Source organism: Bicyclus anynana, chromosome 1 (genome assembly GCF_947172395.1).
Source record: "Bicyclus anynana chromosome 1, ilBicAnyn1.1, whole genome shotgun sequence".
Taxonomy (NCBI): domain Eukaryota; kingdom Metazoa; phylum Arthropoda; class Insecta; order Lepidoptera; family Nymphalidae; genus Bicyclus; species Bicyclus anynana.
Window position 1 is genome coordinate 8165092 of NC_069083.1, and position 13730 is coordinate 8178821.

General features: G+C 34.1%; 1 protein-coding gene across 5 annotated transcripts in view; it reads right to left on the reverse strand.

Annotated features, from left to right (window-relative positions):
- Positions 1-357: 357 nt before the first annotated feature.
- Positions 358-13730, reverse strand: part of LOC112053591 (agrin) — a 168465-nt gene continuing 155092 nt past the window's right edge. For 4 of the 5 annotated variants that reach the window (XM_052889047.1, XM_052889004.1, XM_052889090.1 and 1 more), the window contains 6 exons: positions 13139-13385; positions 12084-12248; positions 11270-11466; positions 10228-10414; positions 6925-7289; positions 358-6442 (listed from right to left, as the gene is read on the reverse strand). In XM_052889047.1, the coding sequence (XP_052745007.1) occupies positions 6297-6442; positions 6925-7289; positions 10228-10414; positions 11270-11466; positions 12084-12248; positions 13139-13385 (1307 nt within the window). In that variant the 3' untranslated portion in view covers positions 358-6296. Of the gene's footprint in view, positions 6443-6924; positions 7290-9499; positions 9622-10227; positions 10415-11269; positions 11467-12083; positions 12249-13138; positions 13386-13730 lie in introns of those variants that run through there. The other variant, XR_008252101.1, reaches the window with a different exon arrangement.

The following is a 13730-nucleotide window of genomic DNA, read 5'->3' on the forward strand; positions in this document are numbered from 1 at the left end:
AGTCTCAGGTACTTAGGTTTCTTCACGATGATTTTCCTTCACCGTTTGAGAAATTTGATATTAATTTGTGACTTCAATATTCTTGTTTCAGCAAGTTCAAACAAAAAAGAAACTTAGAAGTCAAACGTGTTGCTAGCTTTAGGCGTTGATAAAAGTGTGCTAAAATATTTATTAATCTAGTTTTACCTAAACATTTAACGCTTACTTAATTACTTAATAATGATGATTATGATTTATAAAGTGCCCTGAACTTTATAATCATTATCATCATCATCATACGAGCACCTACCTCAATATATTTCTTTGCCTTGTGTTATACCGATTATTCAAGTAAAAATATATAAATAAAACACAAAATGTATGCAGTCTCATTTAATTTATCATCTGTATTTTAAAGTAATATAAGTACATCAAAACACACATGCGTAACAAATTAGATCGGAAGATATGTAAAGAACCAGTGATACAACATACTACAACAGTTTATTTATTCCTGCACTCCCACATACCACCCCCGGACGAAAATATCCACCGCGGTTAACACCCCCTGCATGGAGAGTAAGCAAATATCTACAAATTGATTTTCCATCGACCGAAGTGTTTTCCGAATCAACGGCAGGATGTCTAACCTAAATCTAGGATTGAAACGATTATCGTTCCACCAAGGACAGGGTCGTAGCCAAAAAAACTATGGGAGGCGGGGGGAACTTAACTTCCCCTTCTAAATAAGTTTTTAAGTGTGAACTAATTTTCTTTACATTTTTTAATCAAACATAATAAGGACATCATTAAATTTTTGATCTTAAAATGCAGCTTAATTTGTTTCCAATTCAAAGTGATAGTTATTCTTTAAGTTTCTCAATTTAATTTGTTTCATTGTTGATAACAAGTTAAATTTAGAAATTAATATTTCAATATTTATCAGGAAAAACTTATTTAAAATCGTTATTCAGAATGTTCATAATTTAATTATGAGTCTAATTTGAATGACGTTTACATAAACCATATAACACACACAAAAATTATAGATTTTAATTTCTCTGACTGCGACCTTGACCACAAAGCGCTAACGTATTATAAAAGTAATTCTAGACGCCGTGTAGATATTTTAATATTGTCATAGTTTACTTTAAATTAGCATTTACGTATAATATATTACAAGTACATCGCTAGAGTAGAAAAGACGTTTTACATTACAAAAGCAATAAAAATATAAAAAACCTTTTACTATTTTTCTAAAATTTGATTAGTAAATGCTGTAAAAAACAAAATAATTGAGTTAATAAATATCTAACAAATACATGATGTCCAGTATAAATTCGTGTTTGCTAAGTTTATTTCAAATACATAAGTTTCAGACTCCAAATTACCCTTTTATATAAAGTTTATAAAGCAGTTTAAATCAACGTCTTAGGGTTCATTTACACGAGCAGCAACTGCTACCGACGACTGCAATCGGCGACGTCCCGGCGGCAGTCAACGGCAGTCGCCGACTGCAGTCAACGGCAGTCGACTACAGTCGCCGATGTCTCGGCGGCAGACAACGGCAGTCAACTGCAGTCGGCGACGTCTCGGCAAGTGAACGGTAAATGAACACTTACAATTCATGGACATATTTTTAAATAAAACAAAGCAGCAATCAAACACGTTGTAAAAATTCTAGCCTATAGCCTATGTACATTATATTACAAAATAGAATTAGATCCGTACAAAAAGAAATGCTCATCTCGTTAAATTAAATTGAAATTGCAAATAATACAAAACATTGTATTGTCTCTTAAATAATTATTATTGAATGTTTATTAAAATCATTTCATAATATTTGCTAAGGAATGAACGGTACAAAAAAAAACATTATGATAATAATTGAACAATATTACATTGTGAAAAATATAAATTATGTTATTTATAGCTGAGTATTATTGTTTTGAGTATGTGATTTTAATATGTAACAAAATATGACAGTCATTATGTTACATAGGTCATTAAACTATGTAATTCATGTAAAAGAAGTTTAATCTATTAATAATCTCATGATTAAAGCCAAAGGAAACGGTCCAATGCACGGAGATTTGACCTGACGAAAAATCATATTTAATTTCAGTAATTGTAGTTTGAAAACATATTTGATATTAAATAAATTATGATTTCAAAGACCAAAAATCCGTCTAAGAAAAGACATTTTCCTTGGGATCGTTGTAATTATTGAAAACATTTTATATTAATGCCTTGAGTTAAAAAAAGGAGATAAAATTCATTTACTACATTTAGCTTTTTAATAATTTATCCTATACCTATTATCTAGTAAAATCATCTACTGTACAACTATGGCACTGTTTAAAAGTATATTATTCATTATAACTATGTATCTTATTTAACATGGAATGATAACAATGGAATAGCTAAATTATAAATTTGAAGGTAGGTTAGGTTGAACAGTTATCTTAAAAAATTTCAAATCTCACCTGACGGCCCTGGTTTTACAGCACTTGTGTAGGTACTAGTTGGACCTGAATCCACGAAAATTCGCCATGTCATTTAACCATGTTTTATCTATTTATACTTCCTCAGAAGATAGACAGTTATATAAGTACGTATATTGTAACTGCCACATAAAGACATGCATACTGTTTGCAATAATGTGTATGAAAAAGTGTGTAATTTTCAGTGCAATTTTCATTGTGTATCAGCCGTATCAATGATACGGGCCTCCCGGACTACAGAGGCCCCTTAAAATGTAAACCTTAATTTCCTTTGTTTTGTAGAACCTATGAATTTCCGTATATTCATAGGTTATTAAAATATCTTTCTGTTTTAAGAAATCTTTACCCTTCATATTGGGCCCCCCAACTTTTAATTTTGATACTGGGCCCCTCCAAGGCACGCTACGCCTCTGCGTTACACACAGTGTGAAAACACGCCATAGTAGGTACACTTAATTATATATATCTATACTTTATTATTGTAATTTCAATATTAATATTTTAGACAGGTAAAGTTTGGAGTCATAGAGTAATCTCTGCATATACTCGTACTTAACCAATTTTAAAAATTCTCACCATTTAACTTTTTTTTTTTTTTTTTTTTTTTCCTTTTTTTTTCTTTACAAGTTAGCCCTTGACTACAATCTCACCTGATGGTAAGTGATGATGCAGTCTAAGATGGCAGCGGGCTAACTTGTCAATGAGGAGGATGAAAATCCACACCCCTTTCGGTTTCTACACGGCATCGTACCGGAACGCTAAATCGCTTGGCGGTACGTCTTTTGCCGGTAGGGTGGTAACTAGCCACGGCCGAAGCCTCCCACCAGCCAGACCTGGACAAATTAAGAAAATCTCAATCTGCCCAGCCGGGGATCGAACCCAGGACCTCCGTGTTGTAAATCCACCGCGCATACCACTGCGCCACGGAGGTCGTCAAACTATCCTTTTAGCCACTTTATATAATTGTAAGCTATATTTTATCCCCGTATTCTCATGGAAACGGGAACTACGGTAGTCATTGTTTGGAAAAAATTCACGTCCTGAAATTTACAAAGTTATTTATATATTGAAGAGATAAGGCTGTTTATGCCTGGATTCAGATCACACTAGTGCACTCTTAATTAAGTGATTTTAAATTAGTTGCCTATAATTTAATAACGGAGTTACACAAGTAAATAGATATTAATTAAAAGCATTACATTTACAATACGGAATGTTAATATTAAAGCCCTTTCAACATTATTTAATATTTCAATATCCTTTCTAACATTCTATATTAATTTCCATCTAGATTATCCAGACGTCACTATTTGTTAAAGAGTTTTTTTTTATTTTAATTTTAAAAATCAATACTAATATTAATACAATCTTGTATTTAACCAACAACATATTATTTCTTTTTTCCTAGTTTTTTGTGTTTACGCAATTTTATTCGTAATAATAATATACCTCTGATGTGTAAACCGAGCACCGATGTATTTTTTTTCATATACCCTACAATATCTTAAACTATAAACATAAATTATTATGGCAACATTATCTTTTGGTTATAGATAAAAAAGTAAATACCGCTTTGATCGAGTATTCAGAAAGCCAACTAAACCTGGGCGATTAGAGTGGAGAGGATCACCATGTGACATAGTAAACGCATTGAGTGATTGATTGATTGAATAAAAATATATGTGTATAAAAAATTTGAAACATTTTTGCTGCCTTAATTTCAAATATTGTTTGAATGTTGTAGTGTTTTATCATAGCATAATAGCATAAAAATAATAAGCATAGATTTGTAAAACATTGATAGTGTGTAGCTGGATTCGTAAGCCGTTTTATGTGCCCCGAAATCGGGACACTTGACGCTTTGCTACGCTATGATAAGTACGTTTGTGTGCGTGTCGGCGAAGGTAATTATCTTAGATCTTACGCTCACATAGTCATAGAAGTGGCTTATTGAGTGAAAATTTGTTAGGTGTTGCGGGTCTACAGCTTATTAGTCAAAGACAATATGTATTTAAAATGTATAATGGCACGCACCTTTAATGCTAGAATTAGTTTAGTTGTCATATGCCAGGAGCCTTGGCGTGCGGTTAAATATATATGAGTGACGTACCTTCACGCATTCTAATCGCGCAGTTAGTGGCAGTATTGATTGTGATAAAATAAAAAAAAGTGTCATCAGGATATGTATCGGTAGGAGTTCTTACAGCGACTGATTACATGTTCCAGCGACAGTTTTCTGGCGAAAGTGAAATGCTTCATATATTCAAAAACTATATTTATTATGAAGAAGGATGGAAAATATAAAATAATATACAAGAATATTACCCATGTACATAAATTCCCCTGCCCATTCAAATAAGGCTTACACCTACCGTGTACGACTTCTTAACCGTGGAGATATAGTCTTTTTTATTTTTTTATAAGCTAAGCGTCATAAATTGCATTGTGAGCTTAGGATATTTGGTGTCAAGCGCTTCGAGCACTTGAGAATTCCAAGATTAAGAAACCAAGTAGCCGAAACGATACACCAATAGGTTTTCATATTTTGTATGACACAACCTAAAATTACTAGATAAAAAATAAATAAAAACATATTTAAGTATGACAATTAAATAGTCGTAATATTCACAACCAATCAAATGATAATTGTCCAAACAGTATTTTGGAAAAGGACCCGTGTCTCGTTCATTATAAGTTGTTTTCCTTATGACAGGAAAACATACAACAGAGAATATAAAATAATCAATATCTATGATTATTTATTCAGCCTCTGCCTTATATATGTGGTGTCATTTGTTAATTATTAAGCTACTAGCTGACGCCGCGCGGTTTTACTCGCGTGGTTCTCGTTCTTGTAGGAAAACGGGGATAATATATAAATGATTATGGACTTCCTCGATAAATGGGCTATCTAACACTGAAAGAATTTTTCAAATCGGACCAGTAGTCCCTGAGATTAGCGCGTTCAAACAAACAAACTCTTCAGCTTTATATATTAGTATAGAGTATAGATTTCTACTAATCGTTCACTTCTACAGAAAACAAAAGGCACTGTCGCTGTAACAAATAAAACAACGCCTAACAGGTACAATAATACTATTTATACACAAAAATAATACTTTCATATTTCACTTTTACACAATCTTTTCAAGATATGGATTGATATTCGTTTTCCGTTTACATAGAATATTTTTTTTTATTCTAGGTCGTAGCATGCGTAACGTATTCTTTCTTCTACATTTGACGTCACAGCATACACGCACACAAGCATAAAAACAGTGATTCGCATGATATGGTGTAAAGTTTGAGCCAAAGATAATAAGGCTAAATAATTGAATCAAATATCTGAAAGGTATTTAATGATTAATTTCATTATTACGACGTAAGTTAGATCCTTATTAGAAGATCCTGACGTAATTGAATGGTCAGTTTCTAACCATAATTTGGAAAAAAATTACGGTTTTAAAATATCTCGTTATATTTTTATATTACGAGACATGTTTCGTTACATATGCCACGACTTTTAATCAATTAATACATAGAAGTCTAGGTGGAAGCGTTCCGGAGTTATTTGTTTCTATAGGATTTTGTGTAAAGTTTTACTACTTTTCCGTTTAGTTATGAAAAACTAGCAAATTAAGCTTCGCTTTTTATTTCAACTTAACAATTTCACTCCATTGGCCTGTACAGTTACGCAAGCAACCAATAAGTTTCAACCTATCGGCGACAAACAGAAACTTTATCCGCTTATATATAAAAAAAGTTCAACTCTCGACCACTCCCAGTCTGCGTCCACCTAAGACTTGAAGTATTTCAATCGCAATATCGTATCGTAGTCGTTGGTCGAATCGGTGCAGTGACGTCGACGTGCCTGCCGCTTGATTTCACGCTCGCTATACAACCCCGAAAGCCCGTGTAAAGGGCCGCTGGTAATCCCAACGGCAACGTCGGTGATCCGCCTATCGTTGGAACGTCAAATTAATTCACTTCATAAAACAGAATTGAGGGTAGAGCAGAAAAATTCCTCCCGAAATGGGATTTTTGCGCCAGCTTATGGAAGACTACGATAGGAATATTTCGTATCTACTTGTTCCTTTGTTACTTTGTTCTAAATGAAATAGGTACAATATTTTAGCTGCTCACTAAAGTTCTGTGTAACTGTTGTATTTTTCTTTGATGTTTAATATTTTGCTTTTATTAGAAAATAACTTCGTGTTATTTTTAATAATAGGAAAATATTACTTTAATCCTTATACAACCAAGATACTCATAAAAAGTTATAGCATCATATATATTTGATAAGTTTCTAATAATGAGGAAAGTATCAGATATTTTATCTAATATATTCCGCTTAATGTAAAAAAAAGATATTTAATAAATTATTTGAAAAATATTAAAAATTTAAATGAAAATAGAACGTAAATATTAAGTTAAAACTTACCAATCCATAGTTTAGGATTCGCTTTCGAGGGTACAAGCAATGACTGCGAGTAACCTCTCACAGGTGGCAAGTCGTCGACTTGAAGCATTGCAAGTCTCTTACGTCGCCTCACAGTGGCCGTGTGCCAAAGCCCATCATCCACTCTATCTTTAGACTCGACACATTGAAACCAGTCCTCATTAGTAGCCAACTTCACTTCCTTTGCATCGGTATCGGTGTATATAAGCTGCAGCTTCCCTTCACTCAGTCCAAGACCGATGAAGTCACGAGGCCTTATGCCGATCTTTCGTCTCCACATCAACAAGCCAGAATCGTTATGAGTACGGAATTTTATTTCGTATCTAATACCACGGGGGCCTCGATTCCTAAAAGAAATATATGAATATAAATTCTCAATTAATAGTGACTCGTTAACCATTGATTTTCTTCTAGATTGTAAGGGCGATGAATATATCGATAAATAGATGTCGATTGACTAATAAATATCACACAAACTTTATCTAGACAGTGACAATGGCGTAGGAGGATAAGAAAAGATGTCCATAGTTAACGTCACTGGATAGTATATATCTGATGTCAGTCGTTACAACCAACATATACACAAATCTGAAATCAAAAACCGAATAAACCTCTTGTCACGGATACGTTTTTTATGCCGCTATAAAAAATACAATTTGTTTTATTACCTACATCTATTCCACAACTACAACGAAAACATCTGTATGCAAATAATTAGCTTTATGTACATAAATAATGGCATGCAATACAAGCACGTCTAGCAACATTTCGAATTTATGCTATTATGTAAATGGGTAACATCGGTTCAACTTTTATACGGCGCCCGCTGTGATTCCATACGGTAGCGTAGGTAACAATATCAAAGTGGAGTTATGAAATGGATGCTATTTAAAAATGGACGTAGAAAATAATAGACAATGTGCCTAATAGAAATTCTGAATTGTATAAAAGAACAATTCCAACGTTATTTATGGAACTTTTAGACTACCATATTGCAATGTTATGGAACTTTTAGAGTCCCAGATTGCAGTGAGTTTTTCACATTTCACATCGTGTTCGTGATACGTCGATTAAAAAACTACCGCTCCGCACAGAGCTACAATTCGCTTATATAAAATTTATGCAAATTTGAATGGATTTAGCGGTGCATCCCATTCCTGATACTTCGTCAATAATACCAAGCACTGTTTTACTAAAAACAGGACAGTGTTCAAAACTAAGGTTTAGTAATTAAATGTAGGTAATATTTTAATTTGTGGAAGTTATTTTTTTCACTTTAAACCTTAAATTGTACGATATTTTACTTTTATTTTGATTTTACTTTCTTTTTTAGTATGACGTTACTTTCATCATACTAATTAATATATCAATATTAACCTGCCCTTATGTTTTACATCAATAGAGTATTTCATCTTATGCTCTAACTAGTTCATAAATAGTTTTATAAATGATCATAGTCAAATTTTTCAGTAATTAGTAAAATTAAGTAGAACCAATTAGTATTTTCTGATTTATGTGATTTTTACGGGCTACTCTATTTTATAAAATCCAATAATAATACAGGTCTTTTGTCCTAAATATAAAAAATAAAACAATTAAATCTCGTCATCGGAATATCATAAATAGTTTTAGTTGTACAAACACATTATTTAAAGAAGGCAGTAATAACAATTACAATAATTATTATTATAGCTATAAATAGGAGGTTCTTAGTCCTTACACGAAACTATATTCGTGGCATATTCGAAGTAGTGGAACTTCATTAGCCTTTGTAAATTGAGTTGAATTTATCAGATCACGCCAAAGTGCTCGTACGTGACTTGTCTGAACCAATGGCTTACGGAGTTCGTAACGTCCTTTCAAAGACGTCAACGAGTGTCAAACAGCTCTCAAACTTCCCACTTTAAATTATAATTGATGATAGTTGAGTACTATAATTTAGATACACACCGAGGCAAAAGCTTTAGTTAAGCCATTAATAAGTTTATTTACCATCAAGTAAGTTTAATATTAATAAATTAATAGATTATTTTTTATAAATATATGACATTACATTGATGAAAGAGCTCGTCCGAGAAAACTCTACTACAGCAAAGTTACGAGGAAAAACTAGTATTATTTATATAACTTTACTAGCGGACGCCTTCGTTCGCATGGAATTTATTTTTTTACAAATCCCTCGGGAACCATGGATTTTTGGGATAAAAAGTAGTCTATATGTTCTAGACTATAATCTATTTCTATTTCAACTTTCAGATGATTCGGTTCAGTTCAGGTCAGTCGCGGTGTGAAAGAGTAGGTAACAAACATTCATACCATAAAAATCATCAGTTTTTTGCAATTCTCGGGAAACAATTTTTTCGTGACTATGTGTTAATCCAGAGTAAAATCTATTTCTATTCCAAATTTCAGCCAAATCGGTTCAGAAGTTGCGGCGTTAAAGAGTAACAAACATCGAAACATACAAACTTTGAGTTATTCATGCAAGGCATGCATACTATTTTTAAACATTTAAAAAGTCATGCACAAATATAGTCACAATTTATAATATTTTTACCTAATCTATCTTAAAATGTAGGGTAGTTTCAATAAAACTTATATCTAACGGCATTATCGAGGACCTTCAAATGCTATCTTACATCGTAATGTCCTTCACCAACCTCAGTGTTAGTTTGTAAGCTAGAAAAACAGAAAATTAGTTAATATATTATATTAAAAATGTAGGGCTTTTGTTAAGTCAAAGAGTAGCAATTTGTTAATAAAAAGGGATAATTACTTAAAGCAATAGCCGCTTTTACGTTTAATTAGAAAAAGTTGTTTTTTCGTTACGAAAATGTATAAGGAAAATTGTATTTTTTTCCGTGGAAAATGGTATCCCGTTATTATAAAAAAAACAACTAAGTGCTTGCTGAGGTTACAATTTTTCGTTCGCCATTTTTAACACTTTTTAACGTGTCAGCATAGAGAAATAATAAGTGGATTTTCATTTATACGTCTACACAAAATAATGCAAAAATTAGCTTATCAAAAACTTGCACTTTTTAATTTTATTCTTCTACATTAAAATCAGTATAACTTATTTGAACCAAGTTTTGTTCCAATGTTTTATTTATCAATATAAAAACCAATCATATTATCCGAAATGGTTCTAGTTAAAAACCATTATAAAAACAGCTATTACGTTGATGAACATAAAATGTTAATTTTCATTAATATTACCAACGTTAATTTTGTTAAAGTATGGTATGATAATAAATTAATTTAACATAACTCATTCCCACTTACCTACGGCCACCCCGGCTACGGTAGGAATAGTAATTATTTCCGTCGAACTTAATAGGCGCGCCGTCGTTTAACATCTCTACTTTTAATTGCACCTCGCAGTTCCTTCCCTGGTACCCATCCGGGCATATACATTTGTATTCGTTCAGTAAAGGTATGCACGAACCATTGTTTTTGCAAGGAGTGATACCTGATGAAGTAATATATTTTGATGTATCGTCGTTATCAACCCATATTCGGCTCACTGCTGAGCTCGAGTCTCCTCTCAGAATGAGAGGGGTTTAAGGATTGGCAGACTTCACACACGCAGAGAATTAAGAAAATTCTCTGGTATGCAGGTTTCCTCACGATGTTTTCCTTCATCGTTTGTGACTCGTGATACCTATTCAATTTCTTAAAATGCACACAACTGAAAAGTTGGAAGTGCATGCCCCGGACCAGATTAGAACCCACACTCTCCGGAATCGGAGGCAGAGGTCATATCCACTGGGCTATCACGCCTATTTTTTTACAACATTGGTTTAATTTTCTTCGCAAACTTATGAGTTAAAGGACACTAAAATAACTGTTAGATATAATTATTATATAATACCTAAACACAAAAAATATCTACTTAAAACATTTAAACCATCCAGACAAATATCCATGCTTATCACTCAAATATTTTCCTAGTTGTGGGAATCTAACACATTGCTTCAGATGTAGTAGGTATGGTCACTCACTAATCGGTTGTCATCAGCCTGTATTCACTTATCTTAAATTTTCTCTATATGACGATCCGTAAGTTTTTTTTTATTATTTTGAGCAGACTTGCGCTTGACTACAATCATGCCTGGTTTGAAAGCAATGATGACCAATTTTCACGGTGACTTGCTATGGTAGAATAGATATGGAGGGAATTGATTGAAAAGTTCCTGTGCTCTCCCAAATATCTCCGGTAAAAAACCGAAATACAGAAAGAATACAATAAAATATTCATTGGTTCATTTCGTATTATATTGTGTAACATACTGCAAACATTAATCATACGTCTCCAAGCACTTACCTGACCCGCAAGGCGGTCCAATGTACTTAGAAACACCGCTCGTAGCGCACGGCAGTTGATCTTCGTCGGCCACAACGGAACACTTGGCCGTGTCTCCACTATACAGCGCTAGGGGATTGCCGTTCACGAAGACCTGTTGCACTGCGCCTATGAAACTGCTGGTCACGCCGGACATTTTGTGGGGACGGACGTAAGCGCTGGAAATATTGCTTACTTCAACAATGAGGCGCATGAATGTCTACGCTCGACTTCGAACAAGATTGATGGCTTCCTGATAAGCTAGATAACGTTTTCATAAAATTATTTTTGGCTTCTTCCTTTATATTTAAAGAATTAACTCTTTAAATAAAACCAATATTCCCTTTTCCCCTGGAATTAAAGCCCTTACTAAAAGTGCTTCTGATAAAAGAATAAAATTGCTGGTAAAAATATACATAAAAACTAGAAATGTTTTGTTCGAACGAACGGTCGAGATATAAGCAAACGATTAAAGCATTTTTTTGTTATGGTTGCGGTAATGCTTTTTTTACAAACAAATACAAATTATGTAATATAGCAATTTTCGTTTGATTGCAAACAAAGTTGGTCATTGCGCAAGAAAATATCACGTGTTTATTTGTGGGGTTGCATCACATTATAATCATCATCATCATTATCAGCCGATGGACATTGGCATGGACCTCCAAGCACAACGGTCTCGAGCTAGATCCAGCGGTTCTCTGCAACCCGCTTGATATCCTCGGTCCACATAGTTGGGGTTCACTGTTCTAAATAAAACTTTTAAAAAAACTTTATTATTTAATTAAATACTTACGGTAAAGACCCAATAAACAATGGTAACGTTAGTTCTAGGTGTGTCAGCGGCGGTGCGGAATTCCCCCTTTGTGTTGGATGGTGGTCGAGTTGCAGACTGCCGTGGCGACCAACTCGAGTAGCGCGCGCTCTGTGCCAGCGTCCTTTTGTTATTGGCACAGGAGATCTAAAGATTTGGAGTTGGGAAATCAGTGATTTGTATAATCATCCCTCGAAGAATACGTGAAATCGCCGATTGCGGTCATTATCATTAATATCAACCGTCACACAGTTAATGTAAGTGATCGTTACACAGCTAACTGTAAACACAGCAACCCGCAGGAGCATGGTGGGTTAAAACTCTAAATATCCGCTCTTTTAAAGGCAAGGCCCAATTCATTTGGCTGATATTTTTTATCGCTATATAAAGAAACCAAAGGATTTGATAAATTTAGTCGTTGTTGGTAACTAGCCCACCAGATTGTGAGGATAGAATTGGTGTTTACGGCACGTGGTTTGTTTTGAGAAAGATTGATTTGGAGATCCAACACAATGGGGTAAACACCGACAATCATTCTCCAAACAAACCACGTGCGTGTGTAAGAACACACCCTAACATCTCATAACGTGTTAATTCCGTACACAAATAAATAAATTACAGGAAACTTTAAAATTGCAATAATTATCGTTACTCGTAAACATATTAAGCCTAATACCTTTGACGGGGACGGATGGTTGCATCATTCATGTGATGTTCCATATTAAACGTAATAGCAGTATAATGAACATAAAGGGGAAACCTTCGTACCAGAGACGTTTACTTGTACACAACTAATAGCTCGAGTGTATACTCGTATCTCGGTCTACTTAGTAAAGGCGTGGAAGCTCCCTCAGCATAATCATTATTAGGGCTGTTACTCATTACGCTGTTAAACTATTAATTTCCATCCCAACTCGCTCTTAAACCGTAAACTTGCTGAATTTCTATTTGCGTTAAGAATAAATTATTGCCCGCGGGGCTCAGCCGAGTTCACTTAATTCGTTAAATTAATTCTTCGGCCCGTAAGCCTTACTTACGTGATATTGGCGATTCCGCTCCCCAAATTGTACCTAAACTGTAGGTACCCATTAACTAAGTTAATCGCTATAAAATCCCCCTTGGCTTTATTGGACTGGCCGGTGTAGAGGAGCATTCCGGAAAAACGGTTCGTTAAAAACCAAATTTCGATGCGAAACGCCTTCCCCAGGCCTTCGAGTGGCTGTAACTCGACGTAACTCGTCCCGTTGAACTGTGGCGACCAACTCTCTTGTAATACGTTCACGTCTGGAAGTAAACAGGTGCTTAACGCGAACTGTAAACCATCTACAGCGCTATTATGTAAAGGTGTTTGTTTAAGCTTCGAATTATCTCTATCTTAGTGTCTTTAGAACACAGTACTAAATCAATACAAAGTCATAATACATTTATTTAAAGTAGGCTTAGCTGCAAACACTTTTAAAGGATATTTTATGATGGTGATAAGTAAAGTAGAAAACTTTAAATTACAGGTACAAGGGTTCCAAACGCGGTGAGGTCCGAAAAGAGCCCACAAACTCAGCCAAGATGGTTTTTTGTTACAACCATGATCCTATAGACAGAGAGAGATAGATGAATTCGAAACTTATAACT